General features: G+C 48.7%; 2 protein-coding genes and 1 non-coding gene across 6 annotated transcripts in view; 2 read left to right on the top strand and 1 right to left on the bottom strand.

Annotated features, from left to right (window-relative positions):
• The window catches only part of LOC126527351 (ras-like GTP-binding protein Rho1), a 38,327-nt gene extending 23,792 nt beyond the window's left edge, over window positions 1-14,535 (top strand). The window contains exon 5 of one of the 2 annotated variants that reach the window (XM_055068679.2): window positions 14,437-14,535. In XM_055068679.2, the coding sequence (XP_054924654.1) occupies window positions 14,437-14,520 (84 nt within the window). In that variant the 3' untranslated portion in view covers window positions 14,521-14,535. Of the gene's footprint in view, window positions 1-2,326; window positions 3,226-14,436 lie in introns of those variants that run through there. The other variant, XM_055068680.2, reaches the window with a different exon arrangement.
• Window positions 4,057-23,575, bottom strand: part of LOC126527357 (ras-like GTP-binding protein rhoA) — a 97,484-nt gene continuing 77,965 nt past the window's right edge. For 2 of the 3 annotated variants that reach the window (XM_050175160.2, XM_055068677.1), the window contains 4 exons: window positions 16,141-16,295; window positions 11,875-12,078; window positions 9,129-9,311; window positions 4,057-4,717 (listed from right to left, as the gene is read on the bottom strand). In XM_050175160.2, the coding sequence (XP_050031117.2) occupies window positions 4,670-4,717; window positions 9,129-9,311; window positions 11,875-12,078; window positions 16,141-16,295 (590 nt within the window). In that variant the 3' untranslated portion in view covers window positions 4,057-4,669. Of the gene's footprint in view, window positions 4,718-9,128; window positions 9,312-11,874; window positions 12,105-16,140; window positions 16,296-23,575 lie in introns of those variants that run through there. The other variant, XM_072284462.1, reaches the window with a different exon arrangement.
• On the top strand, window positions 17,785-17,857 carry TRNAT-GGU (transfer RNA threonine (anticodon GGU)). Its single transcript has one exon. It is a non-coding gene; the product is annotated as a tRNA-Thr (tRNA).

Below are 23,575 nucleotides of genomic sequence, written 5' to 3'. Positions count from 1 at the left end.
TTGGGTACGCTAACTGATAACTATCTAGTACCCAAACACAGAGATAAGGCGCCAGGTGAGATATCGGAGGCAATACTACATTCAGAAGGCAGGTGAGACAATGCGTCGTGAGGCCATCAGTCACGCTTATACACAGGTTGCAAATAAGAGTATACCTTGCGGCTAATCTTAAGCAATAAGCGCGGCGTCATTCCAGTCCTCGTTCTCTCAATAAAAACCTCTGTTCGTAATTCGGCGCATTGTCCTACGTGTTTTCTTTCGGCCCGGCGTATAGTTTTTCGCACTGACGTTTCTGAATACTGACACTTAATAGTCGCACCTCAAACTCACGAGTCATGTTTGTGTATGCACTACATCACGCTCACAACGCTACGTCATGACGATCCAGCGTCGGCAGCGGGAAGCGCATGCGCACACCAAAGCGATCGTTCTACATTTCCGCTTCACCATGGCAACTGCGCCGCGCCTCCGAACCTCGGCAAATCACGTGACCTCCTCCAGCCCTGCAGGCGAGCAGTGCCACGGTGCGCAGCATACGTCAGCCCACATCAAGCCACCAGACTTAGTGTGAAACAAAGGCGGACACTCACGTGACCTCCTCCGGCACTGGACGAGCAGTACGACGGTGCGAAGTACACGACAGCGCGCATCAAGCCACCAGCCTTATTGTGAAACAACGGCGCACACAAAGTTCAAGGAACGCGACCACAACGAAGCGAGCTCTTTTTTCGCAATAAGCCGTGCACCAACCACAATCTCCCACCAGCCTTCTACCAGAGCAGCACACGTGACCTCCGACAAAAGGCGCGCGGGCCGCGTATGCGATCGGCCGCACGGGCCGCGCATGCGCTGTGGTACTCGTGTGACAGAACGGTGGTTACAACGGCGGGGCCGATGGCGCGAACGCGTCTGACGTGTCTACAATTGCTATCGCAATGAAACCGCTGCACACCTTGTGTGTTTTCGGGGAGGCCTGCGTATAAATGATTTTCTTTTTTTTTTCGAGTGCGAAAGCATTGTTCTGGCAAAGTCAAGAAATCGCCTTTCTGCAGTACTTATTGGTGTATGTAGCGTACGATTATTAAAATATTATAGTGTGGTTTTTAAACTTTATAACATCGCGGCAAAGTAGCGTAGCACGATTACAAAACGACAAAAACGTTTGCTATTCATGTATTTCCGGTCCGCCTGCGTATCTTTTTTTCTGTACTCCATTCAGATTATAGAGACCCAAATATTCTGCAAGGTCTATCTTTTTGCACCCTGCCTGGCACATCTTGTCACCCAACAATATTCGTCATCACTCTTGCGTGAACCTCCCTTATTTAACACTCTACGCTTGTCCACCCTCACCTACATAGCACAAGTCAAGTGCCCTCCGATCCATGACGTCAGACTGCCTGGCCGTACTGCCACAGAATCTAATAGCGATGCCCCCGAGTAACCCAACGCCATCTAGTTGTCACAAGGCCTGTGCATTCTGGTTCATGACGTCACAATAGTAGGGCCGAAATTTCCATTGCCAAGCCCGGCGTGACGAAAGCGGCGACGTCAACATCACCGCGGTTTACTCGACAGCATTCCCATTAGATTCTATGGCAGTCGGCCCTAGTAGCATGACGTCATAATACGCAACGCACAGGGCTTGCGCTATCTAGGCGACTTTGGTGAGCGACCGCGATTTCGACGTCACCGCTTTCGTCACGCCGGGCGTTGCAGTGAAAATTTCTGGCCTAGTAGCAAGACGTCATAACGTAGAGTGTACAGGCCCTGCGCTATTTAGGTGGTTTGGCGGTTAACGTGTTAGCGATTGTGGAATGCCAGACAGGCGTAGGACCGCAAGAACGCTGGGAGCGACGTCTTGGGACGCAGAGTTTCACTAGAAAGCCCACAAAGCTAATACTGCAGTGAGCTACCACATCCTACTTACCTGCTGGTGTAAAGCGCTGATAGCGACATGATAGTCAACGTGCGGTCTCTTTTACGATTTTTTTCGACGAGGACACCCACGCGACAAAAAATTTGCATACGCACTGTAGTTGGACAAAGCGTTACAATGGGTCGCTACCAGCTTTGCTACTGCAGTCTACGGCTCCGGTAATCCTCAGGAAGTTTGCGGACAAGCTGCAAGCCCCTACTAAAGAAAACTCAGGCTAGGTAAACGACAATTGTTGTTGGGAGCAACCTAAACCCCAGACGGCGGCTATTTTTTTTTTTAGTATGCATTACTTTGTGTACAAGCGCTGTGTACTGTTCTATTACTATTTTGTCGTTTCGTTGCGTTCTGCCTCACGCACTACTTTCTATTCAACGCTCTCGTTTTCAGCCAAGGAAGTCGAACTTCTTCATCAAGCTCTTCTGCCACTCCTGCACCTGAGACTGCAAGCACCACGCAGGATACCATTCGCACGTCGCGCGCGAAAATCGCGCACCTCCTCTGCGAGTCATCGACTACGCAATCGATCATGCCGCGAGAGGTTTACAGAGAACAAAAATAAGACGCGCGCGACTCTCGCGCATGACCAACCGATGGGTTGCCATTAAAAAAAAAAAAAAAAAAACATCGCACCGAAGTTCAGCACAGTTAGTTGGGAACTATCGATCGCGACCATGCCAGATCGGGATCGAGGGGGCCCCTGTGGCAGCGGGATAACAGACGTGGATCAATAGAATTGAAGTATTATGTGCTATATGCATGTCTGGTCCTTCCAGTCTGTTGTTCACGTCTGTTAAGGGCATCTATAACGCATTCTTAATAGATAAGACAGGCTGTCAGTTTGAGCGCACATCCACGACACATGCATGCTAAAGCGATGACGCCATTCCACGCTCTATTTTAAACATTACACGGACCGTGCAAAACAGTTTGACAGTTTTTTCTCAGAAGACCGTATGTTCTGAGGTTAAGAACTTCGGATCGGAGAACGAATCGGTAAGGTGATCTGAGCGCATGTTTGGAGATGGTCGCAGGAACATGCAATTTGCACATCACGGCAGCATTGCGAAGTCTAGTACTTCTAAGTCTGCAGACCTCGCTCATGTGTGAAGGAAGTCTGCAGACTTTGCACACAATTTTGAAGATGAGAATGTTGCTTTCGCCATTTTTTACCAAGCTGTTTGGCGCAATAATGTTTTTACTGTTTTTACGACACACACTTATCAAATGTATATATCAGATTATCTTACTTTAGTAGCAAACAATAAACTTTCTGTTTTGACATGTTTCATATCGTCAATGCTGTACTGCTAGTTTGTATTACCGTGGACCAATATTAACGCATTGCGTTTTAGCGAGATATTGTGTATTGCCGACAGCAGACGGCCACAGTCAGCCGACTGTGGCTGTCCCGTCCCCCTCTCCAATATCTTGCCTAGAGAGCTAGCTCTCTAGCAACATATCGGAGAGGGGGGGGGGGGGGTGAAGTCTTTTTCTTTTGTTACTTTCCCAGTTGCAACTTGGAGATGAGAACTCGCTTTGGAGTATCTTCTGGGAATTTTGCGCTCTCCACTGAACGTCTTCGTCTTGCATGTTGGAGGTGCCTATTTTTCGATAAGGAAACATCGCATCCCATGTACAACATGTCATCGCAATGGAATATTCGATATTACGCACGTCAGAAATTTCGCCCACATCGAAGTGGGATCATGTGCGTGTTTCTTGCCGGTGGCACAGCATCAAGCATTGTAAGGTTTTTGCTCGCGCAAACTGAAACCACTCGGAGAGAAATAACGCATGCAGGCCAGCCGCCTTCTGGGGGCGACCCATTTTCTTTATGGCGAAATTGTCATTTATTAGAACCCTTGCAAACGTTTCATGTACTTAGCTTGCTCCATTAGCATCTTAGACTTAACCGTATGTGACAACGTCGTCAAGTTGAGAGCTCACCAGCAATGCTTGAAATACAGTGACATTAGCGAAATGTTCAAAACATCGACGTGATCGTCGAGAATATTCTTCTAACAAATCGTTAACATCGCCACCCGGGATATGTTTGCTTGAGCTGAACATCACACGTTCGTGGCGATAACACAGTCAAGAAGCTTCAACACAGCATGTGGTTTGGGCATAAATACATGTTTATGAACAACACTCATTTAAAGACATCAACGTGCAAGCGTCTTGTCAACTAACTCTTCGTCAGGTCACGTAATTGGTCCCAAAATTCCTAAACTGCATATCACATCCCTTCCTTTTAAGAGCTTCTCTCTCGCGCTAAAGTCTCAATCATTTGCTAAAACCTGACGTGAATCTCACGACTGACACAACACATACGGCTCGCATATCACACTTTCGATCGTTAACAACAACAAACGATAAACAACGCTATCTTTGTACCCTGCGGATATCGTTTGGAGACTCTCGCAAGCAGAACATGGCGCAACATAAGGTGGTACGTAGGCTATAAATAGACTTTCCTGGCAAAGATGTGTTGAAAATATCTCCTCTAGAAATATCAGGTCACCTGCAAAATAAAGGCACATATAGTTCGCAACAGTATACGTCTCCCCATCCGGTCTGCAGCAAGGAGTGCAGCGGCAGGTCGTGCATAAACGAACGTCGATTGGAATGTAGCTGAAAGCCTGTCTGCAGCCAAATGACACCGTTCGATTCTTTGGCCCAGCGTGTCGTGTGACTAGATACAGAGGAATTGTTCGGCGCATGATGACGTCAGCAGCAGCACTTCCACCTTGACTTCTTCTGTCGACTTTGCGTCGTCTGCAAAGAAAAAAAAGAAACACACATACATTGACAGGATATTAGCAGCACTGTATAGAAGGTGCAGAGGGTTGTTGACGTGTTGTCTGTGACAGTCGAACTGGCACTACAGTGCACTATTACTGTAGAGCCAGTGAAATGTTACTTTTTTTTCAATTTTTAACTCGACATGATGCCAACCATTCTTTACGATGTGCCCAATTATTAAAATATTAAATTAACAAATAATCCCAATTTCGTCATGATACAGATGTCAAGACTAAGGTAAGCGCCCCTCGGTACTTCAACGTGATCATACTCAACAGAACAGTGCTTAAATTAACACTAAAGAGAAGAAATGACCCTTGTACAATGCCAAAAAGCCCACTCTTACAGTAAGAAGTGAATTGGTAAGCAAGAAAAACCGCAAATACAAAGGACCGGTGGCGAGGCTATCGTCCTTTGACGTCACGGCCACATCGCCGTGGCGTCATAGGTTCTGGCGGTGTCTGCAATGGCCTAGTTAATTTTTACTAGCAAATATGGACTACACTGCACTCTAAGCTAGTCCAAGACTGCATTTGGCACGTTACAAGAACTTAAAAATAAGTTAATTACGGAATTTTCGGTGTCAAAATCACGATCTGATCATGAGGCACGCCGTAGTGGGTGACTCCGGAAATTGGACCACCTCTATGGGCTTTCTTAACGTGGACCTAAACCTAAGTACACGGTTGTTTTCGAATTTCGCCCCCATCGAAATGCGGCCGCCGTGGCCGGGATTCGATCCCGCAACCTCACGCTTAGCAACCCAGCACAATAGCCACTAAGCAACCACGGCGGGTTTACAAGAACATTTAGTGAGCCACAACGGCTCAAATACAAAGAAAAAGGAATTTCGAAATCAGGGACGGCACACTAACGCACCGGCGCTGAGGATACGCCGCCAAATTTAAAAAAGAAAAGTATAAAACTTTGACCTTCAGTTCCTCTTGCGTTAGTCAACCGCTCAGTGCGAAATTAACAAAGATGGAGTTTTTAAAGAATCCTTACCAGTCGCCCTGATTTATTGTCTTTCTCTAACGTGTCCCTTTCTAAATACCCGTTTTACTCTCCTTCTATTCCAATTAGTTCCTATACAAGCAACACAAACTACAACGAGCCCCAAGGCTACATTACAATCCTGATCTTCGTCTAGTCATCCGCAGCCTATTGAGTTTTCATTCCCTCATACCTCACAACCAGTGCCTGCTCACCGTCCCCCCTCCTCCCCTCCCCCGTGCATGGAAAGCTTCAAAGAAAGTTCAAGTTTAGTGCGTGCTACGTTGCAAGCGACACAAAGGCACCGAAAGGTGGTAGTTCTGTGAAGAACGCAAGGCAAACAACCAGATGGCTTTCTTTTTTTTTCGGAGTCTGAAAACACCGTAAATTGACAAGAATCCTTACATGTAAAAAGGATGAAAAAAGCTAAAAAATATGTGTACTTTTGTGAGCAATGTAAGAGGGAGCACCGAGTCCGTTTTTCAAGCAGTGATGACTCGTGATTGAAATCGAGTATGACGACGTATAATATGAAGGAAGTAGCTTTCCCGTCCAACGTCTAGTCTCACTGAGAAGTCTCATGAGCGGTGTGGGGATGCGCGACTCTCGCGCGTCCCCTGATGTTTTCCCGCATAGCGCATCCCCTGATATGCTGTTTTCCCGCACGGCTCGCGTGGCCTGGCGCCCGCGGCGTGGTACAAGCGCGGTGCTAGAGATGGCGCGACTGTCGCGGCGGGGTTACTCGGGCGCCGAAAGGGAAGGCGCTTGGTCTCTTGGGTTCGAGGCAGCAAGCAGCACGGACGTGCCGCGCGTGGAGCGACGCTCTTTCCCGGCGGGTCGGGCGCACGGCGGGGACGTACCGCGCGCGCGCGCCGACCATGCTTCTGCGAGACCGTCTCGCGTGGCCGCCTTGGACACCGTTGGCGTGACTGTACACGCGAACGACCAGGCGTTGGGATCCAGCATGGGGCGAACATATTCGCTCGCAATGCGATCGCGGTAAGTCTGACTTCTAGATTTGTCGCGCGCCCATCGGCATGTTTTGGGGATATGAACTCGGCTAGCAGGCATTGATCCATGAAAGGTGCAATAAATGCCCTTGTGACTGTTTGCACTACTGTGTTGTCGTTCCTTTGTCCCAAGAGTACGGAGGAGAACCCCGTATCTCCCACAGCGGATAGTGTGTTTAGGCACAAGGGACATTTGAATCTAACTTGAGCATTGCCTCTTTTATATTGTTGAAGGGGACACCAACAAATGTATCGGCAAAATGCCGTTATTTCACCACATTCTCAGGTTCGCTAATTAAGGTCGGATTGTTCATTCGCGTTCTTGTTGCATTTTTTGCTCTTGCGTTCGCTGAGCGATGGGGGTTCGACGACCAAAAGCGACACCGGCGGGGCTACATGAGAGACATCGTAGCGTGGGATCCCAGTTACTTTATGTTTTTACCACCGCGGACTCTCTAACGTCCACACAGACGCTCGACATGCAAACGTTTTGGAGTTCACCCCCCCCCCCCCCCCCCCAAGAATGCGGCGACCTAGCGCAGCCGGGAACGAAAGCGTGGCCTAGTGGCCCAGAGTTCTTTATAAAACTCTGGGACCTCTTGCTGTAATACTATTACTATGTAACTCTAACATGACTGTTGCAATAAACTTGACTTGAAAAAGTACTGATGCCATTGGTGTTCAACGCTCTGGGGAAAAGTGCGCACAAACTTTTTTTGTGTGTATGGCCTCCGTCGTGCCTGTTTGTCCATGGTGATTTGACCCGCTTTGTGTGGGAAGAAGTTAAATATATAATATTTTTCGTTGAAACCCTAGAAGGTCAGTCGGGCAAATGAGTCCCGCTTCTCGGAAAAAAAAAAGTCACGTAGTGTCAATGGAACAAATAAGTCGCCCCCCCCCCCCCTTTTTTTTTTTTTCAAACTATACGGTTTGTTGTACAGAAGGGAAATTAGTTGCAAACTACTTCTTCTAAGCACCTCATTTACTAATACCACACAACAAATTTCGGAAGTTGTGGTTCGCGAGGGAGGTACGCAGAATTATATTGGCTTCACGACCCTAGAGGGTGAATGGGACATCTGCGACCCACTTTTCGAAATACCATTTAGTGCCGGTTAGAAAAACACGTCCCACTTTTTTAAAAATAAAGGGCTTGGTGTAGAGAAGTGATACTTGTAGTAAACTATTCCCAAGTAGCTCATTTTCTCATACCACGCACAACATTTGAAGAGGTTTTGTAAAAAATATATATATACACTGTCCTACAATGATTTAACCAAAAAAAAAAAAAAGAAGAATAAGAGTTCCGCACGCCACCTTAGTGAGTGTACACCTAAGTGACTAATACGACATCCTTATCACGATCTCACCGCCCGCGCCTCTGATTACGCCCTGGCTCCGGTATCGGCCCCGATTTGCAAACAGCATTTGAACACTTGCGAGGACCTTTACGGTGCACTGAAATCAATATCGGCCCGCTAACGTCTTGTACTGCAATTGTCCCCGACATCAGCGCGCTTTACTATGCGTCGACAAGAACAAAGAAGGTCGGCGAACGCCTAGTATTTAATGCAATAGCATTTGCAGATGCAATAGCAATAGCAGATGCTAGTATAGCAATAGCAGATGCTATTAGATGCAATAGCATTTAATAGCATCGTGCATAATGTAACGCGCTTGCGTACGCTCAGCACACCTCGAGTTCGCTATTGGATAGCTGCACAGAGGCTCAAGTCCGCCCACACTGTTGCTATAGCATTGAATGCAGTAAGAAAGTGCGGAGCGTACCCTGAGGCAGGTGTTGCAATAGCAGATGCTATTAAATGCAACAGCATTTAATAGCATCGCGCACACTGTAACGCGCTTGCGTACGCTCAGCACACCTCGAGTTCTCTGTTGGATAGCTGCACAGAGGCTCAAGTCCGCCCACACTGTTGCTATAGCATTGAATGCAGTAAGAAAGTGCGGAGCGTACCCTGAGGCAGGTGTTGCAATAGCAGATGCTATTAAATGCAACAGCATTTATTAATGCAACAGCATTTAATAGCATCGCGCACACTAACGCGCTTGCGTACGCTCAGCACACCTCGAGTTCTCTGTTGGATAGCTGCACAGAGGCTCAAGTCCGCCCACACTGTTGCTATAGCATTGAATGCAGTAAGAAAGTGCGGAGCGTACCCTGAGGCAGGTGTTGCAATAGCAGATGCTATTAAATGCAACAGCATTTATTAATGCAACAGCATTTAATAGCATCGCGCACACTAACGCGCTTGCGTACGCTCAGCACACCTCGAGTTCTCTGCTGGATAGCTGCACAGAGGCTCAAGTCCGCCCACACTGTTGCTAAAGCACTGAATGCAGTAAGAAAGTGCGGAGCGTACCCTGAGGCAGGTGTGTAACACGCTCTCGAAGACCTTGCGCACGCTGGCAAGGTCTAGCGCCGAGCACTCGACGTAGTGCGCCGCCTGGATCTTCTGGGCCAGCTGTAGACCCTCGGCGACGCTAGAGGGCCGGCACTTGATCTGCGCCAGCTCCTGAACGGTCACGGGGTCCTCGCGAAGGTCCTGCGGTGTGACGTCACAGAAAAAGAAAAGGGAGAAGCGCCCGATTTAAAGCCCCGCGTGATTTCAGTGGAGCGACGAACTAACTGCCGCTTGTTGGTGCACGCTCGTGGTTACGTTGCGCCGAGTTTTTGACACCGAAAAATTATGAACGACTGCGACAAGCCGGGACGAAGCCCGAGTTACCTCTACTTCTTGCTACGTCTCACACTTCATTCCTGTCACCGTGTCACCGCTGTCCCCGTCTCTAAAGATGGGGACAGCGGAAGAGAAGACAAAAACGACGTGTCGTTTTTGTGTTTCCTTCCGCTGTCCCCGTCTTTATTTGCGGTCAACATGATATGCAACAAAACCACAACTAGGCCAAACTGAAGTTCTTCTGTAGCCGTTCACCTTTTCAATGTCAGAACTTCGGGCAACGTGACGATGCACCGTGTAATTCCCGACGGCTTCAGTGCAAAGTCCGTGTGTCTTAACGGACAGGATTTCGGATACTGTATAGCAATGCCAGTACTTCTCTGCTCAGCCTGCCAGGCCTGAGGCAACCTTCCCGTGGATATTCCGTCTCTGAAGATGATCTAGAATCCAGCCAATATAGGTGCAATTCCAGATAAGATCTAGAACGTAACAAGGGCAAAAATACGAAATCCTTCTTTGCGACAAGCTTTTGTATAATATCTTACTGTAGAAAACAACATTTCGTCATCAGAAATCGGTGCTCAGACACCAGGTTCTGTGCGCTGTTAATTCAGAACGACGCTAAGTGAAAACGAGATACAGTGAAAGAAAATTGTGCGCGACTGACAACAATTTCAACAACAGAGGAAGGTCTCGGGATCAACTGTAGATTCGAAAGGAAAGAATGTATCACCAAATATTTTACCCTATGTATCACCGCCGTCTCGAAATAAGTTTCCAAGTTAAACATAACTTATCACCCAACATCTGGGGCAGCATACCAAGCCGTCTGGCGGGCTAATATCGGAGATATGATAAAACCGCTATCGCCGGGACTGTGCCTCCTGCAGTGAGTGTTATCAAGCAGTAAGTGAAGTCGCATGACCGTTATCAACAACAACATCGGCTCACCGCCGTTGTCGTCATAGGGAAGGCTCGGTCAGTCAAGTGATTCTGCATGCAGTAACACGTTTTTTCTGACTAATACAGTAATTATAAACATTATGCAGGTTTTCTTGGAACGTTTCTGTCAAGTCACGTTCGTGGTTTTGTTCAGACACAAAATTCAGTAGACAGACTCTCGAATTTCTCGCATACGTGCGATGCTCGTGTTCATTGCGCCTACAGCGGCTATTCTTCAGACAGAAATCTCTAAAACCCGGGCTACATTTGCGTGAACATTCAGGCCTCGTGCTGCTGCACATTCTGGGCCTGTGAAGAAGCAATGCGTTCGAGCACTGGGTGCGACAAAGGCGATTCTAGACCACGAAAGTTGCAGGTCTCAACGAGACCCCGTGAACATATACAGGGTGTCCCAGCTAACTTTAAATTATGCAAATGCAAATATGCAAATGCAAATATGCAAATGCCACGTAGCTGGACAGAACAAAAGTAATTTTGTTTGCCGTCACTAGGAGATACCCAAACTATTCCTTTTTCATTCCGACTAATTAGACAACTAATCTTAATTTATCAACTTCTCAAACATTATAGTTAGACGGAACGTGTCAACGAGAAAATTGTAGAGTGACGTTAAAAACACCCGATACAGCTTTCAGTTTCTCAATACGCGTTATATAAAAGTGTTTTTCCGAGTGTCGAAGAAGCCCGCGAATACACGCGAAGTGCGTATTCTCCCGCGTTAGACCTAGTGCGTTCGGGTTATGGATAACAAGCACTGAAACTTCGCATGCCAACACCAGGCTATAACGCACAACTCAGTGGGTGGAGTAAACAGTTTTTAGCGGGACAAGTTGCGAATTCGCGTCCTCAAACTGACCGCTCCCGCTCATCTCGATGCACGAGTGTCCAGCGTCTGAGCTGACTGGACACCTGCGTGCCAGAAAGTAAGAGCGCATTCGCTCTTCGCAACGCGTACGACCTTGGACAGAGCTTGGCTCGACGCGTCGGGCTTAAGCAAAGATTGACACAGGCGCGCGTCTGTTATCGTTCTGAACGCCGTGTCATCCCTGCGGCCTCTCTACAGGAGCAGAGTATCTCTTGTAGTCAGAGCATTTTTAGTATAGGCACTGAAGAAGGATTCCTCCATGTTAGAAGGAGGAGGAATGAGAAAAGCAGAAGGCAGGGAGGTTAACCCAGAATAACGTCCGGTTGGCTACCCTACACCGGGGAAATGGGAGAGGGGAAATCAAAGATGGCAGGAAGAGAGAGGAGGGAAGGAAAGAAGGAAATTAGCGGTGGGTTCGCTGACGCGTGTGGTCCAATAGAAATTGCATTAATAGTCACAGACGTTCACAGAAGCTGCTCAAACTGCTGTAGCGCCTCCTACAGCTAGCGCTGGTTCCCTATGTGCCAACGAGGTGAGAGCATCGGCTCCGCGGCCATTCCTCAGTGAGCTCATTCGCGGGGACAATGACGTCACGCCCACCATTTGCGTGGCGACCAGCAGCACGGGCACGTTCGGGTTGAAGTGTCGCACTTCGGTCGCCCAGCGAGTCGGCACCTCGCTGCCGGAGAAGATGTCGCGCACCGAGAAGCAGATGAGCACCACGTCGGCTTCGGCGTAGCAAGAGGCCCGGTGCGGGTCGCACAGCAGGTCAGAGTCGCCCGTGTCCCAGATGACCAGCCGGACCTGCGCAGCAGTCGGCGACGACACGTCTGTGGAGGGCGCGATTCAGCCGACATATATGCAGCACAGTTCACGCTACCAATAATTAGCAAACAGTTTTATAACTGCGCAAGCAAACGGCCACAGAGAGGGAGCAAACAAGGACAGGCGCAGTCCTTATGTCAGAGCATTTGAGACTGCGCATGCACAAGCACTGCGCTCTCCTTGTGTGCTCTCTCTCTCTCTGTGTGTGGTTGTTTGTTTGTGCAGTTATAAAACCGTTTGCTAATATGCGTCAACTCGCCCACCAAGAAGTTCTTCTAAGCTACACACCAGTAAGTAATACTATAGCAAGTAACGTTACAAACAATAATGCTAGTAATTGCATTGCCGAAACAGAACGGGTGCCCGTGCTCACCGAAGTTCCCACGTCGAAAAGGGCGCGATATAAAAAGCGTTCAATCATGCTACGCGTCAGCAGGTGTAATGCTACAGCATTTCGGCGCCATACGATTCGCTAAAACCGAGAGTCTTTGCTGCTTTCTTCCACCATCATGTGCGTGCGATTATTAATATTATTATCAACTGCCGCCGCTCCTTCTGTCCTGTCACGTGCCTCTCTACGTCATTCTCAACCGATGCTCCTCCTTTTCCGCTCCATCACTCTTCCCATGACATGTACTCTTCCGAGGACGTACAATGCCATCTAGATATGAAGAGGAATGTGCACTATGCTTTTTGACGTCACATGCTATATGGCCGAAATTTCCATTACAAAGCCCGGCGTGACGAAAGCGGTGACGTCAAAATCACCACGGCTTACTCGACAGCATTGTCATTAGATTCTATGAAAGTCGGCAACTGTACACTATAGACGTAGAGGTTTTAACGAAGCTAGAGAATAGAAAGTGGAGATAGGCAAATTCTAGACTGCGATACGCATATAAAACCTGATGAGTTCAAGCAGGCAGACTATTGGACGCCACCCCGTTTCAAAGGGATTGCGAATTATAAATCGTCAACGTCATCAAAATGAGAGGGTCAACAGGCCCGCAGTTTAGCGTGACCGACTATAGCGAGCGCGCCCGTAATAAATCGCACAGGGAAAGTGTAGAGACGGCTTAGAAGGTGAATGTCTATTCAGAGCGCTAAAATGTGCGTTTCTCGGGTAAAAAGAAATATGCTATAACCACACAAACACACAGGAAGGAGAGCGAATACAAGTTCGCGGAACTTCCAATATTCGGCGCTGCAATTCTATTCTCGCTTAGGCGACCGTCGCGGCGCAGGGTGTATATTCGCCACGTGTTGGCCTGAACGCATTCTGTATTCTTGTACTTCGTGCCCGTTGCACCATTACACCTGACTACATATCCTTGTATCTTAATTTATCGACTTCCATCCACTTAAAATTCTGCTTCCAGGTCCGGCATGGTAAATTTCTAAATACTAGACGCCCACAGTGAAGTATTTCGCAGCCTTAAAAGTAAATACGGGTGTAAAATGGTTTATGACTCAATTCTTGACAGCCTTTCTAGGTGTAAAAGGGTGAGTTGTACACCAACGTACACCATTCTTTACTTTGAAGTGCGTCAATTATTCCTCAGTGCCTGCGAGATTCCTGTTTACGCATGATGGTACAACTTGCGCACACCGTCAAATTCCTGTTTACGCCCTTAAAGTGAAAAAGGGCTTAAATCTGTCTATAACTCACACCCTTACATCCAAGAAGGGTGTAAGAATGTGACTTATAGACAGATGTACACCTTTTTTTTTTTGTTAAGAAAAAGAAGAAGTTTGTTTCTTTTCGTACAATCACGTACAGATTTTTTCGGAGACCTTGGCGAAGAGGCAAATAAATGCCTGACAAAGCGCCAACTACCCGTAAGCACAAACACTCAATGAGAATAACAAAAAAAGAACAGTAAAAAAACGACAATTCATAGTTTGAAAAGTTAAAAAGTAGTGGAAACCACAAATAACTGCAAGGATACAGAATATACGTAAAATATGATGACTTCTAGATTAACTACACAAACTTCTAAGGGTGTGGTGCAAATATGTTTTACAGTATAGACTCATGTTTTCGCTCTCTCTCTGTCTTTCACTATCCCATTCCCCTACCCATGTGTAGGGTAGCAAACTGGACTCAGTCTGGTTAACCTCCCTGCCTTTCCTTCCTTCATTCCCTCTCTCTCTATCTCCCTCTCTACCGTGTAGAGGCCCCCGAAATAGCGTGAACTTCGCACCTTCTTGCCGTCCTGCTGCATGTCTATCCCATCCGCCTCCCCGTGTGTAAGGTAGCAAACTGGACTCAGTCTGATTAACCTCCCTGCCTTTCCTTCCTTAATTCTCTCTTTTTCTCTCTCTCTCTCTCTACAGTGTAGAGGACCCCGAAATAGAGTGAACTTCGCACCTTCTTGCCGTCGCGCTGCATGTCTATCCCATCCGCCTCCCCATGTGTAAGGTAGCAAGCTGGACTCAGTCTGATTAACCTCCCTGCCTTTCCTTCCTTAATTCTCTCTTTTTCTCTCTCTCTCTCTCTACAGTGTAGAGGACCCCGAAATAGAGTGAACTTCGCACCTTCTTGCCGTCGTGCTGCATGTCTATCCCATCCGCCTCCCCATGTGTAAGGTAGCAAACTGGACTCAGTCTGATTAACCTCCCTGCCTTTCCTTCCTTAATTCTCTCTTTTTCTCTCTCTCTCTCTCTACAGTGTAGAGGACCCCGAAATAGAGTGAACTTCGCACCTTCTTGCCGTCGTGCTGCATGTCTATCCCATCCGCCTCCCCATGTGTAAGGTAGCAAACTGGACTCAGTCTGATTAACCTCCCTGCCTTTCCTTCCTTAATTCTCTCTTTTTCTCTCTCTCTCTCTCTACAGTGTAGAGGACCCCGAAATAGAGTGAACTTCGCACCTTCTTGCCGTCGTGCTGCATGTCTATCCCATCCGCCTCCCCATGTGTAAGGTAGCAAACTGGACTCAGTCTGATTAACCTCCCTGCCTTTCCTTCCTTAATTCTCTCTTTTTCTCTCTCTCTCTCTCTACAGTGTAGAGGACCCCGAAATAGAGTGAACTTCGCACCTTCTTGCCGTCGTGCTGCATGTCTATCCCATCCGCCTCCCCATGTGTAAGGTAGCAAACTGGACTCAGTCTGATTAACCTCCCTGCCTTTCCTTCCTTAATTCTCTCTTTTTCTCTCTCTCTCTCTCTACAGTGTAGAGGACCCCGAAATAGAGTGAACTTCGCACCTTCTTGCCGTCGTGCTGCATGTCTATCCCATCCGCCTCCCCATGTGTAAGGTAGCAAACTGGACTCAGTCTGATTAACCTCCCTGCCTTTCCTTCCTTAATTCTCTCTTTTTCTCTCTCTCTCTCTCTACAGTGTAGAGGACCCCGAAATAGAGTGAACTTCGCACCTTCTTGCCGTCGTGCTGCATGTCTATCCCATCCGCCTCCCCATGTGTAAGGTAGCAAACTGGACTCAGTCTGATTAACCTCCCTGCCTTTCCTTCCTTAATTCTCTCTTTTTCTCTCTCTCTCTCTCTACAGTGTAGAGGACCCCGAAATAGAGTGAACTTCGCACCTTCTTGCCGTCGTGCTGCATGTCTATCCCATCCGCCTCCCCATGTGTAAGGTAGCAAACTGGACTCAGTCTGATTAACCTCCCTGCCTTTCCTTCCTTAATTCTCTCTTTTTCTCTCTCTCTCTCTCTACAGTGTAGAGGACCCCGAAATAGAGTGAACTTCGCACCTTCTTGCCGTCGTGCTGCATGTCTATCCCATCCGCCTCCCCATGTGTAAGGTAGCAAACTGGACTCAGTCTGATTAACCTCCCTGCCTTTCCTTCCTTAATTCTCTCTTTTTCTCTCTCTCTCTCTCTACAGTGTAGAGGACCCCGAAATAGAGTGAACTTCGCACCTTCTTGCCGTCGTGCTGCATGTCTATCCCATCCGCCTCCCCATGTGTAAGGTAGCAAACTGGACTCAGTCTGATTAACCTCCCTGCCTTTCCTTCCTTAATTCTCTCTTTTTCTCTCTCTCTCTCTCTACAGTGTAGAGGACCCCGAAATAGAGTGAACTTCGCACCTTCTTGCCGTCGTGCTGCATGTGACCGACGTAGACTTCCTGGACGGTTGGCGCGGGCACGGAGCCCCTGACGTCATCGCGCAGGAAAGTTCGTATCAGCGTGGTCTTCCCGCAGGCGCAGCTTCCGACCACCACCACCTTGAGCGTGAGCATCGCTGCGAAGGACGGAAACGGGGGACAACACAGGTTAGACACGCGACTGTCGCCCAAGGTCAGAACTGTATATTTAATCGCTCCGGTCAGAAACCATGCCGCGGGAGATGCGCCGCGTTTCAAAACAGGGCACGCCGAAGGGCGAATTACAGTATATCGTCTCGGTACAAGTGGCACAAAAGGAGACGGCACGTGAGACAAGCTTCTGGCACGCTGTGGCATTTACAGCAGAATGGAACCTGCGCTAACTGGGACAACGAGTCCCACTGAAGTGAATGGTAGTTTATTCGGACTTTTACAGAATGAATATTGTTCAGGTCCCATGCACTGGGGGAATAAATGTTGTGCGAAGCGTTTAGCAGGCTGGTCCAACGTAGCTTGGCGTTCTTCAAAGCGTTAAAAGATGGATCGACATGTTTGTGTAGAGCGAGTTATGTCGTATGTGGCGACAGCAGCAAGGGAAGGATAACGGTGACCACCATGACGCCATCGACGACGACTGATTTATCGTGTTCCGGCGAAGAAACGTTCCAGCACGTTTCATTGCATCCGGGCCCGAAGGCGCTATGACGTCACACAGCGTCTCAGAGCGCTAGCATGCCACAAGAACTAGGAAACATGGGCCAATACCGCGGAGGCGCTGCTATGTCACGTGGCGTTTGAAAGCGCCAGCTGTCACGAGGGAAAGATGGTGGGAAAGTGGCGCGCTGTAGGTTTTATAAACAACCTGTTGCTATGCGACGGCTACAGCAGTAAGGTCGGCAATTACTCGCGCTCTCCATTCCTGCATTTGAAGCCTAATGGGGACTGGCACGCGTCCTGCCGCTTATTAAAGAAGGAGGAGAAAAAACTTCAGGTCCTGTACAAGGTGTTGCCACCTGCCTGGCTAGTCTCATGTCGGGACCGGGAAGTCAAGCCTCCTATCCCTATCACGGGGGTACTGGACAGCCAGGACTTGAGGGATATGATCCTGGGATCTAATCATTCCTGAAAACCGATTCCGGGAGATGCCAGGGCCGAGCGACCCACACTCCCAGAGCATACGTTCAAGCGTGCACATCTCCTTTTTGCATGCTTTGCATATATAGTTCATGTCTGCAATGCCATACCATTCCTTCATTTGTGCAGGTGAATAATAGCACTGTGTTTGTAATTGACTAAGTGTAACTGCTTGTGCTTTGCTTGGCCTATAGTGAGGGGGTGCAAACTCCCTCCTTTCCATGTAGTAATGTTTTGTAATTTCATTGTATGTAATGAGCGTATCTCTCTGTGGGTTCTCCAATCCAGCAGAATCAAAGCCATATGTAAACGCCAATTGTTGACATGCGACGTGAGACACGAGTCAGCCTTCTCAAAGCGCTAGCTGGTATTGGCACGAGATAGGTATGCATGCGTGTATGTGAGTGGTGAGTGAGTGGTGGCGCTGGCTAACACTCCCAGGGTTCTACTATACGAAACATAAATGGCCAAGAAAGTGGACGGGGAAACGGCGCCGCGGTAGCTCAATTGGTAGAGCATCGCACGGGTAATGCGAAGGTTGTGGGATCGTTCCCCACCTGCGGCAAGTTGTTTTTTCATCCACTTTGATTTACAATAATTTACCGTTTCCTTACTTCATTTGTTAACCACAAGTAATTTCCCCTATGTTGATTTTGGTGCCAGTGTTTGTTGGCTTCTTATGACATACCATTGGGTATTTATCATGCGGCCGCTGTGCGTGTGTCACTGGGTATCTGCCCCGGGAGCCAACGGGCATCTGCCGCTCTTCAGTGAACCTTTTTTTTTTTTTTTTTGCCGTCAACTTCGGTCATTGCAAGTATCACAACATCACGCCTACACGGTGGTGTTCACGTAATACGATTTTTCTTGCAAACGAGGGTCGTCGCCGACGTTGTAAAATTTTTCCGACTCACAAAAACCCGTTCTTGCCAAACGTGACCTTCAACATCGCGTTTGTGCTCTTCAAGGGCTTTGCATGAGAGATAGTGAGCTAAGAAGTTTTCGCTGCTGCCGAAGGGGCGCACGAAGACTGCTCCGATTTTCTCGTTAATCGGAGAATGACGAGGGATTTGTCAGAAGACTGAAAAGAAAGTCGGAGTGACTGCAGTGGTTATGAGCGATAACACGTAGGCTTGTGCGCGTACTATTTGGCTCCAGTAGCAGTGGCGGAAAGGTGGTGCCGTGTTACGCACAATTCTGGAGTGGCAACTCCCGCAGATTCTTACCAGCAGAGGTCAAGCCAGCGCGTTCCCTTACTTCATTGTTAAAAGCGTGCTGAACTAGGCGGAGAATAGCGGCAGTGCAGCTGCTCTTGGTCTGTGATAAATTCTGGAGTGATCGAAAAATAAAAGTTGTCGTTTCGGGCTAGAATATTACCATTGGCTTAGTCGTCATATCGCGACCTCCCATAACAAGTTGTCAAGACGTTCAATTTTGAACCTAAGTGGCACAGACAGACACATCAAGAATCATCTGCATCGCAAAATTGGCCGTTTCAAAACCGCTGAAAGCGAAAAGAAAACGCTGCCTCAACTCCGTCACATCCTAACGTTCATCGATTCCCTTAGTAAGATGGCGGCGGCCGGCTTCAATTTCAGGGCAGCTTCTCCATACCAGAATTATTTTTGGTAAACCTCCTTGGTAGGGAGGTACAAATGTTCCCATGGACAGTGGCATCGAAACGCTAACCCAAGAGACACAGCATCGCAATGTTCAAGCTTTAGGCATGCTTATCTCATGCCGACGCAAAGTACAGTCAAGCCCTGCTTTATAGAACGGAATAACGCGTTCTTATGCGATCTGTGCGCTGCGGAACCTTTACAATGAAGTGACCTGTATAACGAAGGACTTAGGACGCTCCAAGCACTTCGTCTTAAACGCGTTCCACTGTATCACACTTCTTTGACGCGATTGGCGCGAATACGTCGCATCCCACACGCCACGAGCTTACGTACTTGTGTGCGCTCTAGCTTCCATTCGGCCCCTGGAATTACTTTATTCCTTGAGCCATACGACTGCTAGCGTGTCAGTTTGTCCCATTCTCGTCTCGTGCCAGCTAACGATTTCGGACAATGTTAAACTGCACCCCCGCCCTTCGGGCTCGGCTCTCATTGCCTAGTCCTTTCCTCGTAGCTGAACGCCATGCTGCGAGACATTGTACCGTTTCGGTTTCGCCCAATGTTGTATCGTTCCTTTCAGGAGTGAAAATTATGCAGATCCCACGCACTGTGGGAATCAATGTAAGGGAAGCTTTCTGTGCTGGTTGCTTTGATTGGCGATAATTAGCGGTGATGTTGACGGCGAAAGCTCAATTTCTTCAACATTCAGTCTAACACGAGAATGGCGAGTTGATGTTACACGTTAACTAGCGTGCACCTCTGCTGTTTGTCTGCGCAGAGCACAGAGGGAGAGGTGTTTGCTTGAGGTATTGCTGTGCGCCATATTTCATAACCTCTGAGAGGGTTGAGCATTGTCATTGCATCACATGGCAGATCGCGTCGTGGTAGAAGTGTTGAACTTGAATTGCATTATGGGGCTGCACGTGCCAAAACCACAATCGGATTACGAGGCACGCCGTAGTGGCGGACTCCGGATTAATTTTGACACCGTGATGTTCTTTAACGTGTCCCGAAATCTAAGTGCACGTGCGTTTGCTGTTTCGCCCACGCCGAAATGCGGCTCCAGCGGTCGGGATAAATCCGCGACCTCCAGCAATGCCATAGCCGCAAAGCTACCGCGGCGGGCACAGAAGTGTTGATTTGACGGTCGATCGTTTCCGTATAGTGTCGCCTGAACCCCCCGGTGCGCTTTAATTGATGCGGCTCTGCTTCGGCACGCCCTGTGTGATTTGTCCGGTTGATATTTGCATGGCGTTTATTTTTCCGAAATGGCAGAAACATACTGTACCGTACCTAACACATAAGTTTATCCAGTTTCCCCGCAACCACTGTCGTGTCTTTAATAGTAGCGTTTCTTTGCCTTCTCACGTCACCTTCCTTCCCTTGTATTGGAGCTGTCTCTTCTCCCTCCTCTCTACAGTTCTATCTACGTCTCCTTTGGTCTCTCACGTTAGTAGAAAGGGAAGCGCTGCAGTTTCTGCAATGCTTTTGATGAGGGACACGGCTAACTACATCTGTCAAGAGGCTAATGTGGAGCTGCCCAGGGAGCTCCAAAGAACATTGTGCACATTCGACGTGGTGGGGTCCAAACGAGTTTCTCGCGTCGCCTTTCCTCTCTGTCTCGCTCCTGTCATGTATACACAAGCTCTGAATCCCTCCCCAACGCGGTGTGTCAGACAGCAACAGCAGTGGGAAAGTCGAAAGAAGAGGCAAAGATGGCTTCGCTTTATAAAAAAATTCGCCGACGATTACGATACTCAATAATGCGAAATCTATACGCGTTTTCATTTCACGAGGTATTGGCTGGCGCGGACAACCTGTCTCGTGCGGCCCAGTGCAAACGCAGCCAAGTGTGCCTCGCTAATCGAGAGACCGCGAGAGGCAGCGCGTGGGTGAGGCATGGGTGCGATTCACAGCAGCCGCCGCAGACAGACCCCTGCTCACGCAGCGCTTTGTTTCCGTATATGGTATCGGTCGGCGCGCTCTCCGCATGGTATCGGTGAACAGAAGACGACGCACTACTCTGGCGCCATCTCGTAGCGGTCGTCGCCGCAGAGCCCGTCTTGCGCAGCACTACGCTTTTCTTCTCACGCTTTTGCCGTACCCTCCTCCTCACGCTCTCTTCGCTATCACAGTCTTTCATGTCCCCCATGCGCTCCGCGTTCGCTCTTGCATCCTTCGCTGTGCTCGTTCGCTCGCTTACACTGACGCCGACGGTAAATGCAGGAACAGGCGGCTAAGAGCTGCGCTGTAAAATTATGGACAAAAAAAAGGTGACATATTGGTCACCCTTATTTGTTTCTTGGACTGCTTCGCCGATCGCACGTACGTCGGTAAGTTCCCGCTCTCTGTCCGTTGCAATTACTTTTACCTTTGCAATGCTTCGTCATTCTAAATGTCTTAGGAACTAGCCCAATCTTCAGTCATGGTCCATCTCACACAGCTTAGCGCGACGAGAGCCTCCGGTGACGGTTAAGTGTGAACATGCCGGTGCATTTGCATTCGCCGTCGATGCACAACGAACAGTCATGTACCGGGCGGAACAACAGTTGGGAAGCGCGAGGAAGGAAAATATGCCCTAAAAGGAAGACTGATGCGCGAATACCACGGCAAAGTGGCGACTAGAAATTTGAGTGTTCGCCTTCGTAGCCCAAGCTCCGGAGCTGTTACAGCTGCGGAGGCACAGACAGGCAGCTCCCACGGGACACGAAACTATAGTCGAATGATGTATGCGGTAAAAAAAGCGCGGAGTAGCACACGCATTTTTGGCTAAAGGCTGTGCAAATAACGCGCCTCACTAGTTTTAGGCCGTTGGCCAAACTTGGTACTTTAAGAAAAAATGACACCGTCTACTGTCCCGGTAGCCGGGAGAATTTCTGAAATTTCTCCCGGCACTTACCTCCTATTGGCGCTCGGAAGTCACGTGACAAACTGCCGGGCAAAAACTGCCTGCAGGTGTTCCCTAACCTAACCTTCCGAGAGCCGAAAGGAGGTGAGTGCCGGGAGAAATTCGTTTCAGAAACTCTCCCGGCTGCCGTGCCAAAATTAAAGGTATATAGCTGAACTATTTCACTTCGTCAATAACCATCCTTCATTCATACAACAATTGAGCGTTGTGAAAAAGCCAGCGACATATCCCACTCGCGGCCAACACTTGCAATTGATAATAAATAAATAAATTCAATAATTAAATTATGGAATCTTACGTAAAAAACAAAGAAACAGGATCTAACTATACGAGGCGCGCGGTTGTAGTCAGGGCTGGAATTAGTTTTGACCACCTCGGCTTCCTTAGCGTGCACCGACGCACATTAAGGAAGCCCGTCTTTTTTGGTTTTTCCTCCTCCCCCCTTCCTCTATTTCGCTCTCGTCGAAACGCGGCCCTCGCGGGCGGGAATCACACTCGCGACCTCGGGCTTATGGCAGCCCGACGCCTCAGCCGCCACTAAGCCACCACGACGGGTCAACATAAATAAACGATTAAGCAAATCAACGGTAATGCAACGCACTCACGTGATTACCAGGAACGCTGGCGTCGCCGACGTCCGCGATTTTCGCGCTGGGCAGTCGGCTTTATAAGCGCAACTGGTGGTCGCTGGCACAAATCGCACGGGACGGTTCATTCGGAGAACACGTGTAAAGCTGGCGAGGCGCGCAGCGTCAGCTACGAGGACGCCTACGTAGAGGCGACGGCGATCATCCCGGGGAAACTACATGCGTAGCTGTTCGGCGGACGATCGACTCGATTGTTGTTCGAGCGACTATAAATCCTTATCGGGCTCGACGTCTGCATAAGCCGTTTCGGGCGGACACGTCACGCACGGTGGCCGAAGCGCGATAAAAGAAGAAAAAAAATACCTGCGCGCTAGATAAGGCTGCGGCAGACGAAAGCATATAGACAATCGCTCGTCGCTTTCTTGGGGTTTTTTTTTTTTTTTTTTGCATTTGCGCATGCGCTTCCACGACACCATATAAGGAAAGACACAGGGGGGCTCGTCAGACACGGAAGCAGCGAGGGTAGTTATCGGTAAAGGGAGCTAAGGAAATGCAAAATATGAACCGTATACCTTCAGAAGACAGGGAGTGGGAGGAGGGTAGTGATTTTTAAGAGAGACGGTTGAAAATTGAAGAAATAGCACGGCCTCTCAAGAATTGTGGGGAAAGGGTAAAGCACGGGGATAAGCGAGGGGCAGTTTACCTGGCGGGAACGTTATAGGTGCTGTGCAACCATCGCATTCTACCGGTACTAATATACCGGGGCGAAGCTCGGTGGTTAGCAAAGAAGCTTGCGGAGAAGCCAAGGACCACCAAACGAGCCACAGAACGAAAAATTATAGGCGTACCGTTGGGAGACAGGAAGACAGCGGCGTGGATTGGTGAGCAAACGGGGATAGCCGATATTCGACGTTGAAGTTGAGAGAAAGAAATGGAGCTGGGCAAGCCACGTGACTCGTAGGGTAGATAACCGGTGCTCTTTTAAAGTTAGAGAATGGAGGCCAAGGGAAGCGAAGCGGCAGTCGAGTGCGGCAGAGAGCTAGGTATAGTGTAATGCAATTAATTGTGGGGTTTTTCGTGCCAAAACCACTTTCTGATTATGAGGCACGCCGTAGTGTAGGGCCCCGGAAATTTCAACCACCTGGGTGTAACAAAGTTAACAAATTAGC

Source organism: Dermacentor andersoni, chromosome 9 (assembly GCF_023375885.2).
Source record: "Dermacentor andersoni chromosome 9, qqDerAnde1_hic_scaffold, whole genome shotgun sequence".
Lineage (NCBI taxonomy): Eukaryota > Metazoa > Arthropoda > Arachnida > Ixodida > Ixodidae > Dermacentor > Dermacentor andersoni.
The sequence above is the reverse complement of the archived record's forward strand: the minus strand, read 5'-3'. Positions and strand labels throughout refer to the sequence as shown.